This window comes from Rhinolophus sinicus, chromosome 3 (genome assembly GCF_057876585.1).
Source record: "Rhinolophus sinicus isolate RSI-liver-muscle chromosome 3, RSI-T2T, whole genome shotgun sequence".
Classification (NCBI taxonomy): domain Eukaryota; kingdom Metazoa; phylum Chordata; class Mammalia; order Chiroptera; family Rhinolophidae; genus Rhinolophus; species Rhinolophus sinicus.
This window is the reverse complement of record NC_142503.1, coordinates 117896716-117915535: the sequence shown is the minus strand read 5'-3', so window position 1 is coordinate 117915535 and position 18820 is coordinate 117896716. Positions and strand designations below refer to the sequence as shown.

At 35.7% G+C, this 18820-nt stretch overlaps 1 protein-coding gene across 14 annotated transcripts in view; it reads right to left on the bottom strand.

The window, feature by feature from the left end:
* Positions 1-18820, bottom strand: part of RALGAPA1 (Ral GTPase activating protein catalytic subunit alpha 1) — a 212644-nt gene that overhangs the window by 77263 nt on the left and 116561 nt on the right. For all 14 annotated transcript variants that reach the window (XM_088796874.1, XM_019750420.3, XM_019750426.3 and 11 more), the window contains 3 exons: positions 14041-14109; positions 2694-2828; positions 2089-2272 (listed from right to left, as the gene is read on the bottom strand). In XM_088796874.1, the coding sequence (XP_088653000.1) occupies positions 2089-2272; positions 2694-2828; positions 14041-14109 (388 nt within the window). The remainder of the gene's footprint in view (positions 1-2088; positions 2273-2693; positions 2829-14040; positions 14110-18820) is intronic.

The window sequence follows — 18820 nt, the reverse complement described above, 5'->3', positions numbered from 1 at the left end:
AAATCATATACCCATATCCTGACAGCAACAGTTCCCTTGTATTTCTGCCAAATCCACTTTACTGACTGCTGACTGGGGCAAACAAAACTTTGTAGTTTCCATTTTATATTGGGCCCTCAAAAACTTCTGCCAATTTCCTTCATTTACTTCCATCTTCATCGTTCTGGTCTCAGAAGGGCTAATAATAGCACCTATACTTTCCAGCTCACCCTTCAGGAACTTCACTCTATTAATGATGATCCCCTTCCCACCTTCCTTCTCAGCCTTCTCGGCTTATAATTAATTTCAACTCTCTTCATCCTTAAGAATCCCTTAACCCTGAATCATCCTTTAGTTTACCTACTATTTTACCACGTTTTCAAACAGTCAATCTTCTTTAAAGAGTACTTTGTATAGATGGCTCTATTTCCTTAACTCCTGTCTGCTCCAAAACCCAGCTTTCCACTTCTGCCTCCTACTTCTCTGCAAAACTAAACAGACATTTGTCAGTGATTTTGTACTTGACCTTTCTGTCATTTAATACTGTTGGCCAGTCTTCTAAAAATCTTTATCCTCTCTTCATTTCTGAAAAACTACTGCCTTGCTTTTCCTTCTTTTCCAATTTTTTCTTCTCAGAACGAACACACACACACACACACACATACCATATGTATATATATGTGTGTGTGTGTGTGTGTATACGTGTATATATATATATATATATATATATATATATATATATATACACACATATATATGTACACACACACACACACACACACACACACACACACACACACACCAGGGGTGCCAAAAACCAAAAAAATGTATACACATGACTTGTATTCATTTCTTGTTATAGGTATATATTGAGTATTACAATTTTAATACGGTTTTTTCCTTTCTTAAAATGTGTATACATTTTTTGGCACCCTCTGTTTACATATTTTCCTAACAGCTCTCTGCTAAGATCTAGATCTGCATTTGTCCGCTAGGTATCTTCACATAACTATCAAACAGGCACCCCAAACTAAACTGTTTCCAACACTGTCCTCATTTTCCATCTCATCCTCTGAATTCTCTCACATTCTTGGTCTAGTTTGGGGAAAATCTAACTAATTTAAGTCTTTAGCAACTCTTGCTTGGCCTATTACAAAAGCTTCATGATTAGTCTCTCTGATCCTGGGTTAATCTCCCTAAAATCAATCTAACATACCAGAGATCAGAGAACTTCTTTGTAAGGGGCCAGACACTAAAGGGGTCAGCTTTATGGGCCACACAATCTCTGCTGCAACTACTCAACACTACTGTTTTTGCACAAAAGCAGCCATTATGATACTTAAGCGAACAGCACGGAGATGTCCCAATAATACTTTATTTATAGAAACAGGTGGCAGGCGTGGGCTACGATTTGCTGACTCCTATAAAATACTATTGTCCAAGTTCTCTTAATACTAATTTTATCATATATATCATCTCCTTAAAACCCTTCAATGATTGCTGGCTTCCTCTAGGGTACCCATCTCTTCAGTGTACTTTTATTTTTATACTCATATAAGGTTGTTTACATCTTTTCTTTATATCAGACTGTATACGCTCTGAATGTAGAAGCAATGTGGCTTAAAAAAATGTTACTGAGTTCACTATGTACCAAGAACTATGCAAAGGGTTTTACACGTATTATCTTATGTAGTACTCAAAATGACCCTATGAGGAAATGAATATTATTATCATCCCCATTTTACAAATAAGGATACAGGCATAGTCACTCGGCTATTAAATGAGAGTCAAAATTCAATACCACGTCTGCCAGACTCCAAAGCTAAATCTCTTATTCAATTATATAAATCCTATGATGTACAAAGTAAAATATCAAAAATAACTTATCAGAATAACAGCTAGAAACACAAAAGGCATGTCATCACATATAATTTTAGTAACTGCATATCTGAAGTTATTTTTTAAAAATGAACTTTGCTGTAAAAATATACATACTGAGGTAAACAACTACGAAGTAAGATATATCTTCCTCCATTATTTCCACCCATGGCCTCAAATTATGCACTGAAAGAACCCAAACGATATTGTTCTGAAGAAAATTCACTTTACCTTCTGTTACTGGCTGGAGTTTAGAAGATCGCTCTGAATCAGGAGAGTGCAGAGGTTCAGGCTCTTTCAGACTTTCCAAATGCATAAAAGGATCATAATCTACAGATGCCAAGTCTGAGAGGCTTATTGGAAAATACCTTGGATTGCTAAAACACTGAGCTCCATAAACACATCCATGTAATACCTGAAAATACAGGGGAAAAAACATACAAGTTTTCCTTTTCAGTGAAAATAAATAAATAAAAGTAAAAGGGGGAAAAAAAAGTCCACTGGTGATACAAGACCTTGACAAAATTTTAAATATTTTATAACTTAGCTCCCTAATCAAAACAAAATTTAACACCTCTTAAGCAGAAGAAAGAGTAAAATTTAACTCATGATTCTTATATTCAACAAAGATTTATGGCTGCTTTCAAAATTTTGTAATGAAATAGCAGTGTCTTGTAGGAATTACTTTTTAATTATCTTTAGGTACTATAAGACAAATCTATGTTCTTAGAGAATACCTAGCTCTAAAACAATGAAAACTAATACTAAGGAATGTTATTTCTTTAGGTATTAAAAACCCTTGGTTACCAAATAAATAATAAAGCAAAGAAGTGTACCTTATAAATGCAATTGAGGACAGATTTTTCTATTTTATCATTTTCTGCTCCTGTAGCATGGACTGGTTGGAGCAGAGTCTTCAGAGGTAAGGCCATAATCCAGTCCAGAAGGCACAGAAGTAAGGATACCACCAACTAGAACAACAACAAAAAAGATCATTATTATTGTAAACTCATAAGACAAGAGCTTAACACCAACTTATTTTTCGTTTTCAAAATTTATTTGAGGAACTTCAATCATAAGTTCCAACATTAATATTTAACCAGACCTAACTGATTTTAAGATGTTGTATATGAACATTATTGTGGGTTTCTCCCTTATATTTCACGGCAAGTACAATGAAACCTGAAGCATAATAAAAAGGAATGTTAAAAATTCTTTTTTATTGAAAATAAATATTGTGCTTAAAAGACAACAGACATCAATTAGCTATACTTGTTTAACTGCCTAAGCAGTGGAATACAAATGAAAAGTTTTAGTCCATATGTATTACAATCACTTCCACATTCATTTTCTAATTTAACAAAACCTCATTGAGTATCTTGCTAGAAAGACCACCTTTAACCCCTTTCTCAAACTGTTACTAATTTTTTAAAATGAATCTTTCCGTTGGACACTTTTAAACCAATGGATGTTATAGCCAAAACACTTTTATTCAAAACAAGGAGTAAAACAGCAGAACCTATGTGGTGCACCTTTTGGGTAAAGAATCACAATTAGTACTATAGAAGTGTCAGTTAAGTAGCAGTACCGTGTTTCCCCCAAAATAAGACCTAACCGGACAATCAGCTCTAACACGTCTTATGGAGCAAAAATTAATATAAGACCCAGTATCATATCACACCACACCACACACACCACACCACACCACACCACACCACACCACACCACACCACACCACACCACACCACACCACACCACACCCAGTCTTATGTTATAGTAAAATAAGATCGGGTCTTATATTAATTTTTGCTCGAAAAGACACATTAGAGCTGATTGTCCAGCTAGGTCTTATTTTCGGGGAAACACAGTAAGAGACGTGCTCATCTTTAGAGTGAAAGACCAACTCTCCAACTCAAGGAGCAAATCACAGCAAGCTTTTCCCCATGTGGGGTACAGTCCCAGAGAGCAGTTTCCAGGCTCCTGGCCTCGCGTGGGGAGGTGCTGGCGCGGGTAGTGAATGACCATCAACTGTGATTGGTTGGCTATCAGCTGTAACCGGTTAGCCAATTGGCTACTGATGTAACTGCAGGGCTGCGTTGATTGGTTGGTTGGTTGGCAGGCAGAGAAGTGAATGGCGGACTATGGATCGTGTGGCTACTACTGTGTGTGTCTTGTTCGGCCGCCAGAGAGAATATAGTGGTATGACTCCCCTATCTATGGCTCCATGGGTGTTCCCTTTTGGCCTCACCATATCCTGCGTTCTTATGTGGGGAACGGGCCACAGGCTGCCCCGCACGCCACCCCATTCTCCCATTGCAAACTTTCATGAAGATCAGGGCAGTTTGGGAAAAATTGTGAAAGAGAGATGGGAACTAGGTACAAACCTAAAAACCACCCAGAAGGAAAAAGTCCACCCTAAGTGTGCGAACTATTGTACTGACCATGAACTGTTAACATGAAACATTAGCGTAAAGCTGAGGAAAAACACTAAAACAATTGTAGTGCCAAAATGTAACATAAGCAAACATTCCTGATGGATTTCAAGTCCACATAAAAAACAAATTTGTACTGTTAAACTTAATTTACCAAGAACCAGGAGAACTATGGACTGAAATTAGAATTATTATTTGGGAAGAATGAAGAAAGATAACGCTGGAAGTAAAAAGAAAATTGAGGTGGCTGAGAGAAGAAACACTAAAAATTGTTTGAGAGGTAAGAGGCGAAAGTAAAAGGTGACAAAAACATGGTTAGAATACTGAACGCAATTTTTCAATGACTGTCATGTAAAAATAAAAAGAACTATTACAACAGTCAGTATAATGAGATGGAAGGGAACAGCAAAAAAAAGGAAAAATAAAATTCTACCAAAAGATTCAAAAACTAAAAGGCAAATTCAAACCCAGACTGGGAATGCTGAATGACCGATAAGGAAGCACTTTATCTGACCAGGAGAAAATAAAAGGCATATGTAAACAGTACACTGAAAAGCTATTTAGAAGAGGCAAAAGGATAACAGGTACCTTTGAGGAAAAGTCCTATGAGAAAGAACCTGTAATTCTAGAAAGTGAAGTGAAACTTGCCCTGAAAGTACCGGGAAGAAATAAATCACCAGGGATAAATGGGATACTGATAAAATTATTTCAAGCCACAGAGCCTGAATCTGCCAGTCCTAACAAGAATATGTCAACAAATATGGAAAACAACACAATGGCCTACAGACTGGAAACATTCAATATACGAGCATATCCCAATCTTCAAGAAAGGAGATGCTAAGGAGTGCAGTAAGGTTAGTCTATGCTTTACAGACTAAAGTCTGACTACGTGGATTATGAAAAGCTATGGGTTGCTCTGAAAGAACTGGGCTGCCTCAGCACTTTATCGTCCTGATGTGTAACCTGTATTGTGGACAGGAAGCCACTGTCAGGACAGAATACATATAGAGAGAATGGTTTCCTAGAGACAAAGGTATCCAACCAGGGTGCTTTTATCTCCCTGTTTGTTTAATCTGGGTGCAGAACACATATGAAAAACCATGCTAGGCTCAGAAGAAGAGTGAAAATTGGTGCAAAAAATATCAATAACTTAAGATATGTAGATGACACCATCTTCCTGGCAGAAAAGTAGCAATGATTTGAAACAACTTCTGATTAAAGGAAAAGAAGAAAGTGTTAAGTAAATCAGGACAGCATTTTAACATTAAGAAGACAAAAATCACGACACACAAGAAATACACAACTTTAATGCAGATAATGAAAACATTAAAATGTTAAAGATTTTGCTTACTTTGGTTCAGTCATCAATTCGAATGGAGACGGCAGCCAAGAAATCAAGAGAAGGCTGAGACTTGGAAGGGCAGCAATGCAAGACTTAGGAAAGATCACCAAGAGTAAAAATGTGTCATTGGAGAACAAGGTTAAGATCATTTACTCCCGTGTATTCCAAATTACTATGTAGAAACACAAAAGTTGGACAGTGCAGATATCTGATAAAATGAATTGATTCATCTGAAATATGATGTTGGAGAAGAGCTCTACAGACACTCTGGAGCATCAGAAAGACAAACAAGTGGGTGCTACAGCAAATTAAGCCTAAAAGATCCCTAGATGCAAAAATGACCAAACTGAAGCTGTCCTACTTCAGACACATCATGAGAAGGCTCGGTTCTTTGCAAAAGACAATGATGCGGGGTAAAATAGAAGGCAGCAGGAAGAGGAAGACCAAACATGAGATAGACTGATTCCATAGAAGAAGCCGTAGGCGTGAGTCTACAGGTGCTGAGCAGGGCTGTTGCGGACAGGACATAGTGGACATCACTCATTCATAGGGGCACCAGGAGTTGGAGCTGACTCAATGGCACGTAATACACACGTAGTGTGAGATCGCTGAAATGTAGTGTCAGACAGAATACCTGAGTAGAAAGAACTTAAAAGTACATACAGAAGGGGCGGCCAGATGGCTCAGTTGGTTAGAGTGCAAGGTCTCAACAACAAGGTTGCCAGTTCAATTCCTGCATGGGATGGGGGGGCTGCAACTAAAGATTGAAAACGGCAACTGGACTTGAAGCTGAGCCGCGCCCTCCACAACGAGACTGAAGGAAGACTTGGAGCCAATGAGCTCTGGAGAAACACTGTTCCCCAACATTCCCTAATAAAAAAAAATTAAAGAGAAAAAAAAGTACACACAGGGAAGGTAATACTTTGGAGGAGAAGAATATTAAGAGGGAATATTAAGAGGGAATCTAAGCAATTCAGCTAATTAACAACCCCCACCCAATAACCCAATTATGAAGCAGAAGAAAATTGTAACATATTCTAATCTAAGTATTTTCAAACAAGCATTTAGATATGGGGGACAAAGAAAACCCCATCTTAAGTCAGAAATTAAAAAACTAAAATGAAATAATTCAAGAAAGAAAGAACTGATTTACGTCAGGAAAAGAACTATAAGAAAAAAATCAAAATCATGTTAGAAATCAGGGCTGAATTATAAAATGACTAAGGAAGAATAAATTTGAAAAATCAAAAACAAAATTTAATAAGGGGCATTGAAGAACAGTGAGAATACAACTAAGAGAAGAAAAATGATGACGTCATAAAATGGCACATGAGGTGAGTCTCTTGAAATCTCTCCTGGAATTTACAACAAATTGAACAATTATAATTCCACAAAGGACTCCTTGTGTGGAAGACAGACTAGACTAAGAGGCATGCAACTGAAATCATCTAAAAGTGGGCAAATTGGGCAAGCAGGAGAGGGGGGAAGGGGAAGTGCAGAGACATGGTCCATGGCCACAGGATATAGACCGGAGCTCACTGCAGTTTGGAATTTACTGCACTCGCAGGAGGGGTTAGAATTTGGGCTGCAATCGCACCCATTATGTCCCACAGTCCTGCCTGAGGGATCAGCATATAATATGGTTGAACCCAGCACTCGGGGCAGAGACCTCGCAGCAAAGACTGAATACAGAAGGGTGAGAACAGTGGTTTATGTCCTCAATGCCAGGCAGAAAACAGAAAACAAAGACACTGAGCCTGGCCGCCTCCTCCCCACCCTCCCCCACCCTCCCAGTTTAGAAGCGGGCTCCAGAATAAACTCCAGTAGTAGTGTCAGATTAAAGAACAGAATGTCTACAGCCATTAGAACTGTAGTTCTACGAGCCACAGACTCAAAGCACAGCTAACTCTGGTGAAAGGGAAGGAACTGTAGGCGAAAGACAATTGTGCGCTGGTAGTTGCCATTGTTCAGAGCGACCTGTCACAGCCCACCCTGCCCCTACTTTTCTGGGTGGGTTCCTATAGGGGCAACCAGAGCCGCTGAGACACGCAGGCTCTGCATAGGGCTACAGGGGGAGCACTGGGATTTCAGAAGCTCAGAACTCCACATCCCCCCAGGGAGGCAGTACCCTGAGACTCAGCGACCTGCTCACGAGGAGAAGCCCACCTTCCAGGGAACCCCCCCCACCCCATGGCGTGAGAAGCCGGAACAAGGAAAGAGAAAATATAACGCTACCGTGTGAGATTGAATAAAAAACTGCAACGGGAGACAAAATAAAACATTCCACCAACACCTACTGGAAAGCAAAAGAAAGATCTCTTTATATCAACCTGCTGCAGAACCCACTCCTATACATGCCCAGAAGAGAAATAATTTGCTAATTGCCATGAATAACCAAGGTAACAAGGCACCTCAGAAAGAAAATGAAAAGTCTCCAGAAAATGAACTTAAAGATATGGAAATATGTGACTTAAATGACAGAGAATTCAAGATTGCAGTTCTGAAAAAACTCAACTAGATGCAAGAAAAACAGGTAGTTTAATGAATTTAGAAACACAATCAAAGAACAAAATGAAGATTTTACCAAAGAGACTGAAATTTTTAAAAAGAACCAAATAGAAATTCTGGAGATTAAGAACTCAATAAAAAAAAAAAGAAGAATGAAACAGCCAGCTTAGGTAATGGAGCTGACAAGATGGAGGAAATAATCAGTGACATTGAAGACAGAAATCTAGAAATGACACAGATGGAAGAAGAGAGAGACTTGAGAGTTGAAAGAAATGAAAGAACTCTACACGAAATGTCTGACTCCATTAGAAAGAGCAACATAAGAATAATGGGCATACCAGGAGGAGAAGAAAGGGTGAAGGGAACAGAGAGTATATTCAAACAAATAGTCAATGAGAACTTCCCAAACTTGTGGAAAAAAATGGATCCTCGAATCCAAGAAGCAAACAAACACCTACTTACATCAATCCAATAGGCCTTCTCCAAGGTACATTGTATCGAAGCTGTCAAAAATTAATGACAAAGAAAAAACTCTCAAGGTAGTCAGGGAAAAGACAATGGTAACCTACAAAGGAAAGTCTGTTATATTAGCATCAGATTTTTCCACAGAAACTCTACAAGCCAGGAGGCAGTAGTATCAAATATTCAAACTACTGAAAGAGAGAAATTATGAGCCAAAAATAATACATTCAGCAAAGATATCCTTTAGATATGAAGGAGGAATAAAGACCTTTCCAGGTATATGGAGGCTGAGGGAATTTTCTAACACATGACCTGCATTACAAGAAATACTGAAGGAACAAAAAATCAAAATACAAAACCATGAGTACTATTACAAATAGACAGACAGAAGCAGGAAATGGCAATCCCTACAAAAATAGGGCACTATACACTTAAAGGTAACATACAGGATAAAGAAGGAAAAAAACATTAAAATAAGTGGGGGGGAGACAACACGCTAGTGCAACTCAGAAATCAACTCATAGCATGAATAGGGATAACTTGCAACAACAAAAACATAAAAGGGGAGAGTGTAAAGGTCTGAACCTGCAAAGGGGAATGGAGATAAGAAGCATGCTGAAGAAAAAGGACTAATGTAAATATGAAACTTTCTTTTACATAAACTTAATGGTAACCACTCAAAAAAAATCCAGAACTGAAATATGTAACGTAAAAAAAGAAGAAACAGAGGGAGAATTCATAAAATACCACCACACTGAAATAACAGACAGCAACAAAAAGACAAAGGAACAATGGAGCCACCAGAAAACAAAATACAGAAATGATAGGAAATCCTCGTACGTCAATAATCACGCTAAATATAAATGAACTGAACTCACCAATAAAAAGGCACAGAGTAGCAACTTGGATCAAAAAACTAAACCCAACCATATGCTGCCTCCAACAGATGCATCTCAGCTACAAGGACAAATACAGACTCAAAGTGAAAGGGTGGAAATTAATACTCCAAGCAAATGGTATTCAGAGAAAACTGGGTGTAGTTATACTTAAGATGAAACAGACTTCAAGATAAAAGAAAGTAACAAGAGACAAAGATGGACATTTCATAATGATAAAGGGGACAATACAAAATAATATTATGTAATATCATTAATATTTATGCCCCCAATCAGGCAGCCCCAAAATATACAAAGCAAGCACTAACGTTACTAAAGGGAGAAATTGACCAAAACACAATATAGTAGGGGACCTAAATACATCATTGACAGCTACAGATAGTTCAATCCAAAAAGAAAATAAATAAGGAAATATCAGCTCTAAATGATACATTAGAAGAAATGGACATAACTGACATTTATAGAGCATTTCATTCCAGAACATCGGACTATACATTGTTTTCTAGTGTATATGGAACATTCTGAAGGATAGGCCATATATTGGGACATAAAACTGGCCTTGGCAAATTTAAGAAGATTGAAATTATATCAAGCATATTCTCTGATCACAAGGCTTTGAAATTGGGTATCAACTGCAAAAAGAAAGCAGGAAACACCACAAAACATGGATTAAAAGCATGCTTTTAAAGAACAACTGGGTCAAAGAAGAAATGAGGAGAGATCAAAAGTTACATAGAAACAAAATGAAAATACATCCTATCAAAATTATTGGGATGCAGCAAAAGCAGTAACAAAAGGGAAATTTATATCATTACAGGCCTATCTCAAGAAAGAAGAAAAAAAATCCCAGATAAAGAACCTCACATTACACCTTAAAGAACTAGAAAAAGAACAAATGAAACCCAAAGTCAGGAGAAGGAAGGAAATAATAAAAATCAAGGCAGAACTAATGAAATAGAGAACAAAAAGACAATAGAAGAAATTAATGCAACAAAGAGCTGGTTCTTTGAAAAGATTAATAAAATTGACAAACTCTTGGATAGGCTCACTAAGGAAACAAGAGAAAAGACACAGACAAAATCAGAAATGAAAAAGGACAAGTTACCATGGATGCCACAGAAATACAAAGGATCATCCAAAAATACTTTGAAGGACTATATGTCACCAAATTCAATAACCAAGAAGAAATGGACAAGTTCTTAGAAACATATAGCCTTCCTAGACTGAATCATGAGAATTGGAAAATCTAAATGGACAGATCAAAAGCAAGGAAATTGAATCAATCATCCAAAACCTTCCCAAAAGCCAAAGTCCAGGACCAGATGACTTCACTCGTGCATTCTACCAAACCTTCAAAAAGAATCTAACACCTGTCCTTCTCAAACTCTTCCACAAAATTGAAGAAAAGACAATACTCCCTAACTCATTTTATGAGGCCAACATTACCCTGATACCAAAACCTGCTAAGGATAATACAAAAACAGAAAACTATAGACCAATATCTCTGATAAATATAGACACAAAAATCCTAAACAAAATTCTAGCAAATCGAATACAACAATGCATTGAAAAGATTATTCATCACGACCAAGTGGGGTTCATCCCAAGGGTACAAGGATGGTTCAATATACGCAAATCCATCAATGTGATACATCACATAAACAAAACAAAGGACATAAATCATATGATTGTATCAATAGATGCACAAAAAGCATTTGACAAGATACAACATCCATTTAAGATTAAAACATTTAATAAAATGAGCATAGAAGGAAAATACCTTAACATAATAAAGGCCATGTATGACAAACCCTCAGTATCATAATTAACCGTGAAAAACTGAAGCCCTTCACTCTACATTCAGGAAAAAGATAGGGCTGTCCCCCATTACCTCTGCTATTCAACATAGTGTTGGAAGTCCTTGCCAGAGCAATCAGGCAAGAGAAAGAAATTAAAGGCATCCAAATTGGGAATGAAGAAGTTAAACGGTCACTTTTTGCAGATGACATGGTGCTTTATATAGAAAAACCCTAAAGACTCCACCAAAAAGCTATTAGAAAGAATAAACAAATACCATAAAGTTGCCAGTTACAAAATGAATGTTAAAAACTCCATTGCATTCCTATATACTAACACTGAAATCTCAGAAAAAGAAATGAAAAAAACAATTCCTTTTGCAATTAATCGAGGATGTGAAGGACCTACACATTGAAAACTGTAAGACATTTTTAAAAGAAATTGAAGACATAAAAAAATGGAAAGAAATTCCATATTCATGGATTGGAAGAATCAACATAGTTAAATGGCCATATTACCCTAAGCTATATACAGATTTAATGCAATCCCGTATAAAATTCCAATGGCATTTTTTAAAAGAAATAGGACAAAAAAAAAAAAAAAAAAAAAAAAAAAAAAAATCATCAGATTTGTATGGAACCACAAAAGACCCTGAATAGCCAAAGCAATCCTGAGAAGAAAGAACAATGCTGGAGGTATCACACTCCCTGACTTCAGCCTGAACTACAGAGCAACAATAATCAAAACAGTATGGTACTGGCAGAAAAACAGACACACAGACCAATGGAAAAGCACTGAAAACCCAGAAATAAACCCACATAAATACAGACAGATAGCTTTCGACAAAGGAGCCAAAAACATACAATGGAGAAAAGAAAGCCTCTTCAATAAATGGTGCTGGCAGAATTGGAAAGCCACATGCAAAAGAATGAAACTAGACTGCTATCTGTCACCATATACCAAAATTACCTCAAAATAGATCAAAGATCTAAACATAAGACCTGAAACAATAAACTGCATAGAAGAAAACATAGGTACTAAACTTATGGACCTTGGGTTCAAAGAGGATTTTATGAATGTGACCTCAAAGGCAAGGGAAATAAAAGCTAAAATAAATGAATGGGACTCTATCAAACCAAAAAGCTTCTGCGCACATCGACAAAATAGAGGCAACTAACCGAATGGGAGAAGATATTTGCAAACAACACATCCAATAAGGGGCTAATATTCCATATATATACGTATATATGGGACTCATACAACTCAACAGCAAAAAGACAAACAATCCAATTAAAAAATGGGCAGAGGACCTGAACAAACATTTCTCCAAAGAGGACATACAGATGGTCAATAGACATATGCAAAGATGCTCAACATCACTAATCATCAGAAAAATGCAAATAAAAACCACAATGAGGTATCACCTCACACTAGTTAGAATGGCTATCATCAACAAGATAAATAATTACAAGTGCTGGAGAAGTTGTGGAGAAAAAGGAACCCTCATACACTGCTGGTGGGAATACAGATTGGTGCAGCTGCTAAGGAAGGCAGTGTGGCGATTCCTCAAAAAATTAAGAATAGAATTACCATATGACCCAGCAATCCCTTTCCTGGGTATATACCAAAAAAAAAATCTGAAAACATTTATCTGTTAAGATATACGTGCTCTGATGTTCATTGCAGCTTTATTTATGGTGGCCAACACATAGAAACAACCAAAGTGTCCTTCGATAGATGACTGGATAAAGAAGATGTGGTATATATATACACAATGGTATACTACTGTGCCATAAGAAAAGATGAAACAGTGCCATTTGCAACAACATGGATGGATCTTGAGATTATAATGCTAAGAGAAATAAGTCAGACAAAAAAGTCGAGAACCATATGACTTGACTGGTATGTGGGATATAAAATTGAAGGCAACAAAGGAACAAGTCAAACAAATAAAGAAACAAAACCTCACAGACATACAATAGTTCAATGGTTTCTAGAGGGTAAGGGGGGAGGAAGGATAGAAGAGTGTAAAGTGGGTCAAATACATGGTGATAGAAGGAGAACTGATTCTGGATGGTGAACACAATGTAATATATAGGTGATGAATTACAGAACTTCACACTTGAAAACTACGTAATTTTACTAACCATTGTCACCCTAATAAATTTTAACTTTAAAAAAAAAGAAAACAAACAGAAACTTTGGACTCACAAATACATAATCTGAAATGATTAAAGGAATCCGTAATAAATTTACTGAGGTAAATGCAATCTTGTTGAACCTTTTAATGTAGGGTATGCCTTCTCTTAAGTGCCATATGTCTCTATATATTATACATATGTATTCTCCTTAATGGAAATTTCTTCTACCAGTGACAGCTACACAAAGATGCAGGGCTGCCTTCAGTTGATGAATTCCTCAAAATTAATAATTTTCAGGCATAGACAAGACCACAATTTGGCAGGGTAAAGTAAAATAATTATACAGGGATAGATTGTCCTCCTATGTTCTTTACAACCCTGAGATTCAAAGACTTTATTAAATGACCATGATTAACTTAAAATTTGAATGAAAATATAATCTCTTACACTGAAATAGAAAGATATATTTTACATTATAGTTGATTTTAAAGACAAGATGAATTAATGTTTACCATGTAAACATACCATGTATATAACTTTGCAATTTTAAAACAAATATTTTAGTAGATAACCACATATTAAATATGAAACAAAATTTAAATTACCCTCTTGTCCATTTCATAAGACGAAGCTTCTGTACTTGGCAAAAGATGGGTAATAGTGGCTATTAGGATCTGTAGGTGAAAAAAAAAAAAAAAAAAGCTCAAAATATGTTAAACCAACTGTGTATCCTAAAACTTAAATATTATGCTAAAGTGATATAAAAGCTATTGCTGCAAGTTTATGCTAAAACATTAACACTGTTATTTCAAAGTAATTTTTAATAAGTAAACTTTTCAAGTATATTTAACTATCAAACACTCACCAATCGTTATGTATACAATCAATTTTATATATGCTTTGTCAACTTAAATGGATTTCTTACAAACTCAGTTCATGAATCAATACATATAAATACAGACAACATATGTTTTAACAGAAAAAAAGATACATAGATAAGCAAAAAGAAAAAGATTTATGAAAACCATCTGCAATTCTGTTAAGAAATCTACTCTGCTCTATATTTGGTATAGAAGGAATATTACCTCAACATAAATAAAGGGCATAGACGACAAGCCTACAGCTACATATTCAATGGTAAAAAGTTAAAAGCCTTTCATCTAAGGTCAGGAACAAGACAAAGATGTCCACAACTGCCATTTCTATTCAACACAGTAGTGGAAGTCCTACCATAGCAATTAGGCAAATAAATAAATAAAAACATCCAAATCTGAAAGGAAGGAGTAAAACTGTTTCTGTTTGCAGATACCATGATCTTATGACAGGAAACCCTAAAAAATCTACCAAAAAAACTGTTAGAATAAATGAATTCAGTAAAGTTGCAGGATACAAAGTCAATATACAAAAAAACAGTTGTGTTTCTATACACTAACAGCGAGCTATCAGAAAGAGAAAGAAAGATATCCCCATTTACAATAGCACCAAAATCAGTAAAATACTTAGGAATAAATTTAAACAAGGAGTTGAAAAACCTGTACACTGAAAACAATACAACACTGATGAATGAAATGAAGAAGACACAAATACAACAGTCCCCACTTATCCTCAGGGGTAACATTCTAAACCCCCCAGTGGATACCTAAAACCATGGATCGTACCAAACCCTATCTATCTATACTATGTTTTTTCCTGTACATACATCCTTAAGATAAAGTTTAACTTATAAATTAGGCACAGTAAGAGACTAACAACAGTAATTATAAAACAGAAAAATTAGAACAATATTCTGTAATAAAAGTTATGTGAATGTGGTCTCTCTCAGCAAGCTAGCACAATTTCCTTTTCCTTCTTCACAATTTTGCAGACAAGACGATTCATTCTTACTATAGATTTTAGCAACCTCAACATACAGTTTTTTTTCTTTTCTTACTTATTAAGATGATAACTTTCACCTTTGCACTTAAAGAAGCACTTTACAGTTTCTTTTTGGTATATCTGAATTGCCAGCATCACTATTCTTGCATTTTGGGAGTCACTATTAAGCAAAATAAGGGTTACTTGAACACAACCACTGCGATACAATGACAATCAATCTGATAACTGAGAGGGCTACTAAGTGACTAATAGGTCGGTAGTGAATACAGTGTGGATACGCTGGACAAAGGGGTGATTCACATCCCGGGTGGGACAGAGAGCGAGAGACAACATGCGATTTCACCACACTACTCAGAACAGCATGCAATTTAAAACTTATTATGAATTGTTTACTTCTGGAAATTTCCATTTAACATTCTCAAACTGTAGTTGACCCCACATAATTAAAACTGCAGAAATGAAAACCGTGGATAAGGGAGGACTATTGTAAATGGAAAGATATTCCACGTTACAGATTGGAAGAATCAATAGTTTTCAGTTGTTCATACTATCCACAGCAATCTACAAATTCAATGCAATTGAAAAATTCCAATGGCATTTTCCTCAGAAATAGGAAAAAACCATCTTAAAATTTGTATGCAATCACAAAAAAGTGATGAAGAGCTAAAGCCATCTTGAGAAAGAACAAAGCTGGAGGCATCATACTTTCTGATTTCAAGTTACATTACAAAGCTATAGTAATCAAAATATGACCGTAAGGTACTGACATAAAAACTGGCACACAGACCAGTGGATCCGAATAGGGAGCCTACACATAAACCCACGCATATGTGATCAACTAATCTTTGATAAGGGCATCAAGAATACACAATGGGGAAAGGATAGTCACTTTAACAAATGGTGCTAAGAAAACTAAATATCCACACACAGAAGAATAAAACTGCACCCCTATCTTACAACGCTCACAAAAATTAACTTTAAATGAATCAGAGTTAAGTGTAAGACCTGAAACCATAAAAGTCTAGAAGAAAACATAGAAAAAATGATTCTTGACATTGGTCTTGGTATTGATTTATTGGATAAGACACCAAAAACATGGTGTCTTATCTTGCCCAAAAGCATGGGCAACAAAAGCTAAAATAAACAAGTGGGACTACATCAAACTAAAGAGCCTCTGCACAGCAAAAGAAACAATACACTGAAAAGGCAGCTGATGAAATGAGATAAAATATTTGCAAGCAATGTATCTGGATAAGGGGTTAGTATCCAAAATATATAAAGAATTCAAGCAACTCAATAACAAAAAAGCAAACAATTCATTAAAAGATGGGCAAAGGACCTGAACAGATATTTTTCCAAAGAAGACATTCAAATGGTTAATAGCTGTACGAAAAGGCGCTCAACATCACCAACCATCAGGAAAATCCAAATCAAAATCCCAATATCACCTCTCATCTATCAGGATGGCTATTTTCAAAAAGAGAAGAGATAACAGATGTTGACGACGATGTAGAGAAAAGGAAACCCTTATTTACTGTTAGTTGGAAATATAAACTAGTAAAACAATTTTGGAAAACAGTATGGCAGTTCCTCAAAAAATTAAAAATAGAACTACAGTATGATCTAGCAATGCTACTCCTGGGTATTTATCTGACAGAAATGAAATCAGTATCTCAAAGAGGTATCTGCATACTCATGTTCATTGTAGCACTGTTCACAGTAACTCAGATATGCAAACAATCTAAATGTCCTTCCACTCATGAATAAAGAAAGTGTGGTGTGTGTGTATATACACAATGGAATATTATTCATCCACAAAAAAGAAGGTAATCCTGCCATTTGAGACAACATGGATGAAACTGGAGAGCATTATTCTAAGTGAAATAAGCCAGACAAACAAAGACAAATACTGTATCACTTATATGTGGTATCTAAAAAACAAAACAAAAACCAAAAAAAAAAAAAAAAAAAGCTGAAACAGAGTAAAATAGTGGTTGGCAAGGGCTGAGGGGAGAGATGAGAAACAGGAGAGATGCAGGTCAAAGGGTACAAACTAATGTGCAGCATGGCAACTATAATTAATTATATGGTCGGTATGGAATACGTGAAAGTTGCCAGGAGTAGATCTTAAGTATTCATACCATTAAAAAAAAAGTTAATTGTGTGAAATAATGGATGTGTTTGTTAATTATCTTGATTTTAGGCATCATGCCACAATATCAATTCATCGTGTTGTACATTTTAAATATATACAATTATATCTGTCAATTATTCCTCAATAAAGTGGGAGGTAAATAAAGAAATCTCCTCTCTTGTCTTTTCTGTGTGTGAGAATGAATGAATGAATGAATGAATACATAAATACTTTAAGAAAGACATTTTATAATGTGGATTTTTAAATTAACATATATTATATACTGAACAGTACATGAATACATTTGATAGAGAATATTAAATAACATTATTAAAAGGTGGTAAAATATTCATATACTGTGTTATCATTTACCCTGGAAATCTGTTGATCTCATTCAATTTTTTTATGTGCTTGTTAAAAATATACAGGGTACCAGAGGGTAAGTGGGGAAGGGGTGGTGGTAGATGAGGGTAAGGGGGATCAAATATATGGTGATGTAAGGAAAACTGACTCTGGGTGGTGAACACACAATGGGATTTATAGATGATGTAATACAGAATTGTACACCTGAAATCTATGTAACTTTACTAACAATTGTCACTACAATAAACTTTAATTAAAAAAAAAGAAATATATATGTAAATTTATTGTATTTTTATTGTATGCTATTACCGTTTTATAAATTATTGCTTCAATGCATCAAGTAGAAAAATTCTTCTAAACATACTTTATACAGTAAAAAGGCTTTACCAATAGGATCTAGTGTATTAGATGCAAATACTTAATAATGGTAATAAACTGGGCTTCTATTGCTAACTATGCAAATAGGTAACAATTAGAGAAATGCTCCACTATTTTAGGACTTCATTTCTTCATTCAACTAGAGGTAGAGTATAATTTCATGTTCATCTGTAGCCACTGGCCATTATAATGTATGGTGAAGCAATCTGCAGCAACCCTTCACAGTTAAGAAGTACTTGGGCAGGTGTATTAATAATATATAAACTGATGAAGAAAATAAGGGAAAGTATTTGGAGGCTTAAATTGAAAAAAATCTGCTTACTTAACGAACAACCTTAATTTTCAAACAGAACAATCAATCTTAAACGGTAAAATTTCCAAGTTTTAAAATTACAGATGTTTTAATACTAACATACATATACACATACAAATGAAAGATGTTTTAAATCCAGTTACCATGTCCCCCATGATAATAGCTGTAGCCAACATTTATTAAACTTTATGTCCCCTCATTTTTATGACAAAAAGTGCAAAGTGCTTTACATGTATTTTCTCATTTAGTCTTCAGAGCAACTCTGTGAGGTAGATGTTCTTATCCCAATGAAAAGATTAAAAAAACTGGAGTTCAGAGGGTA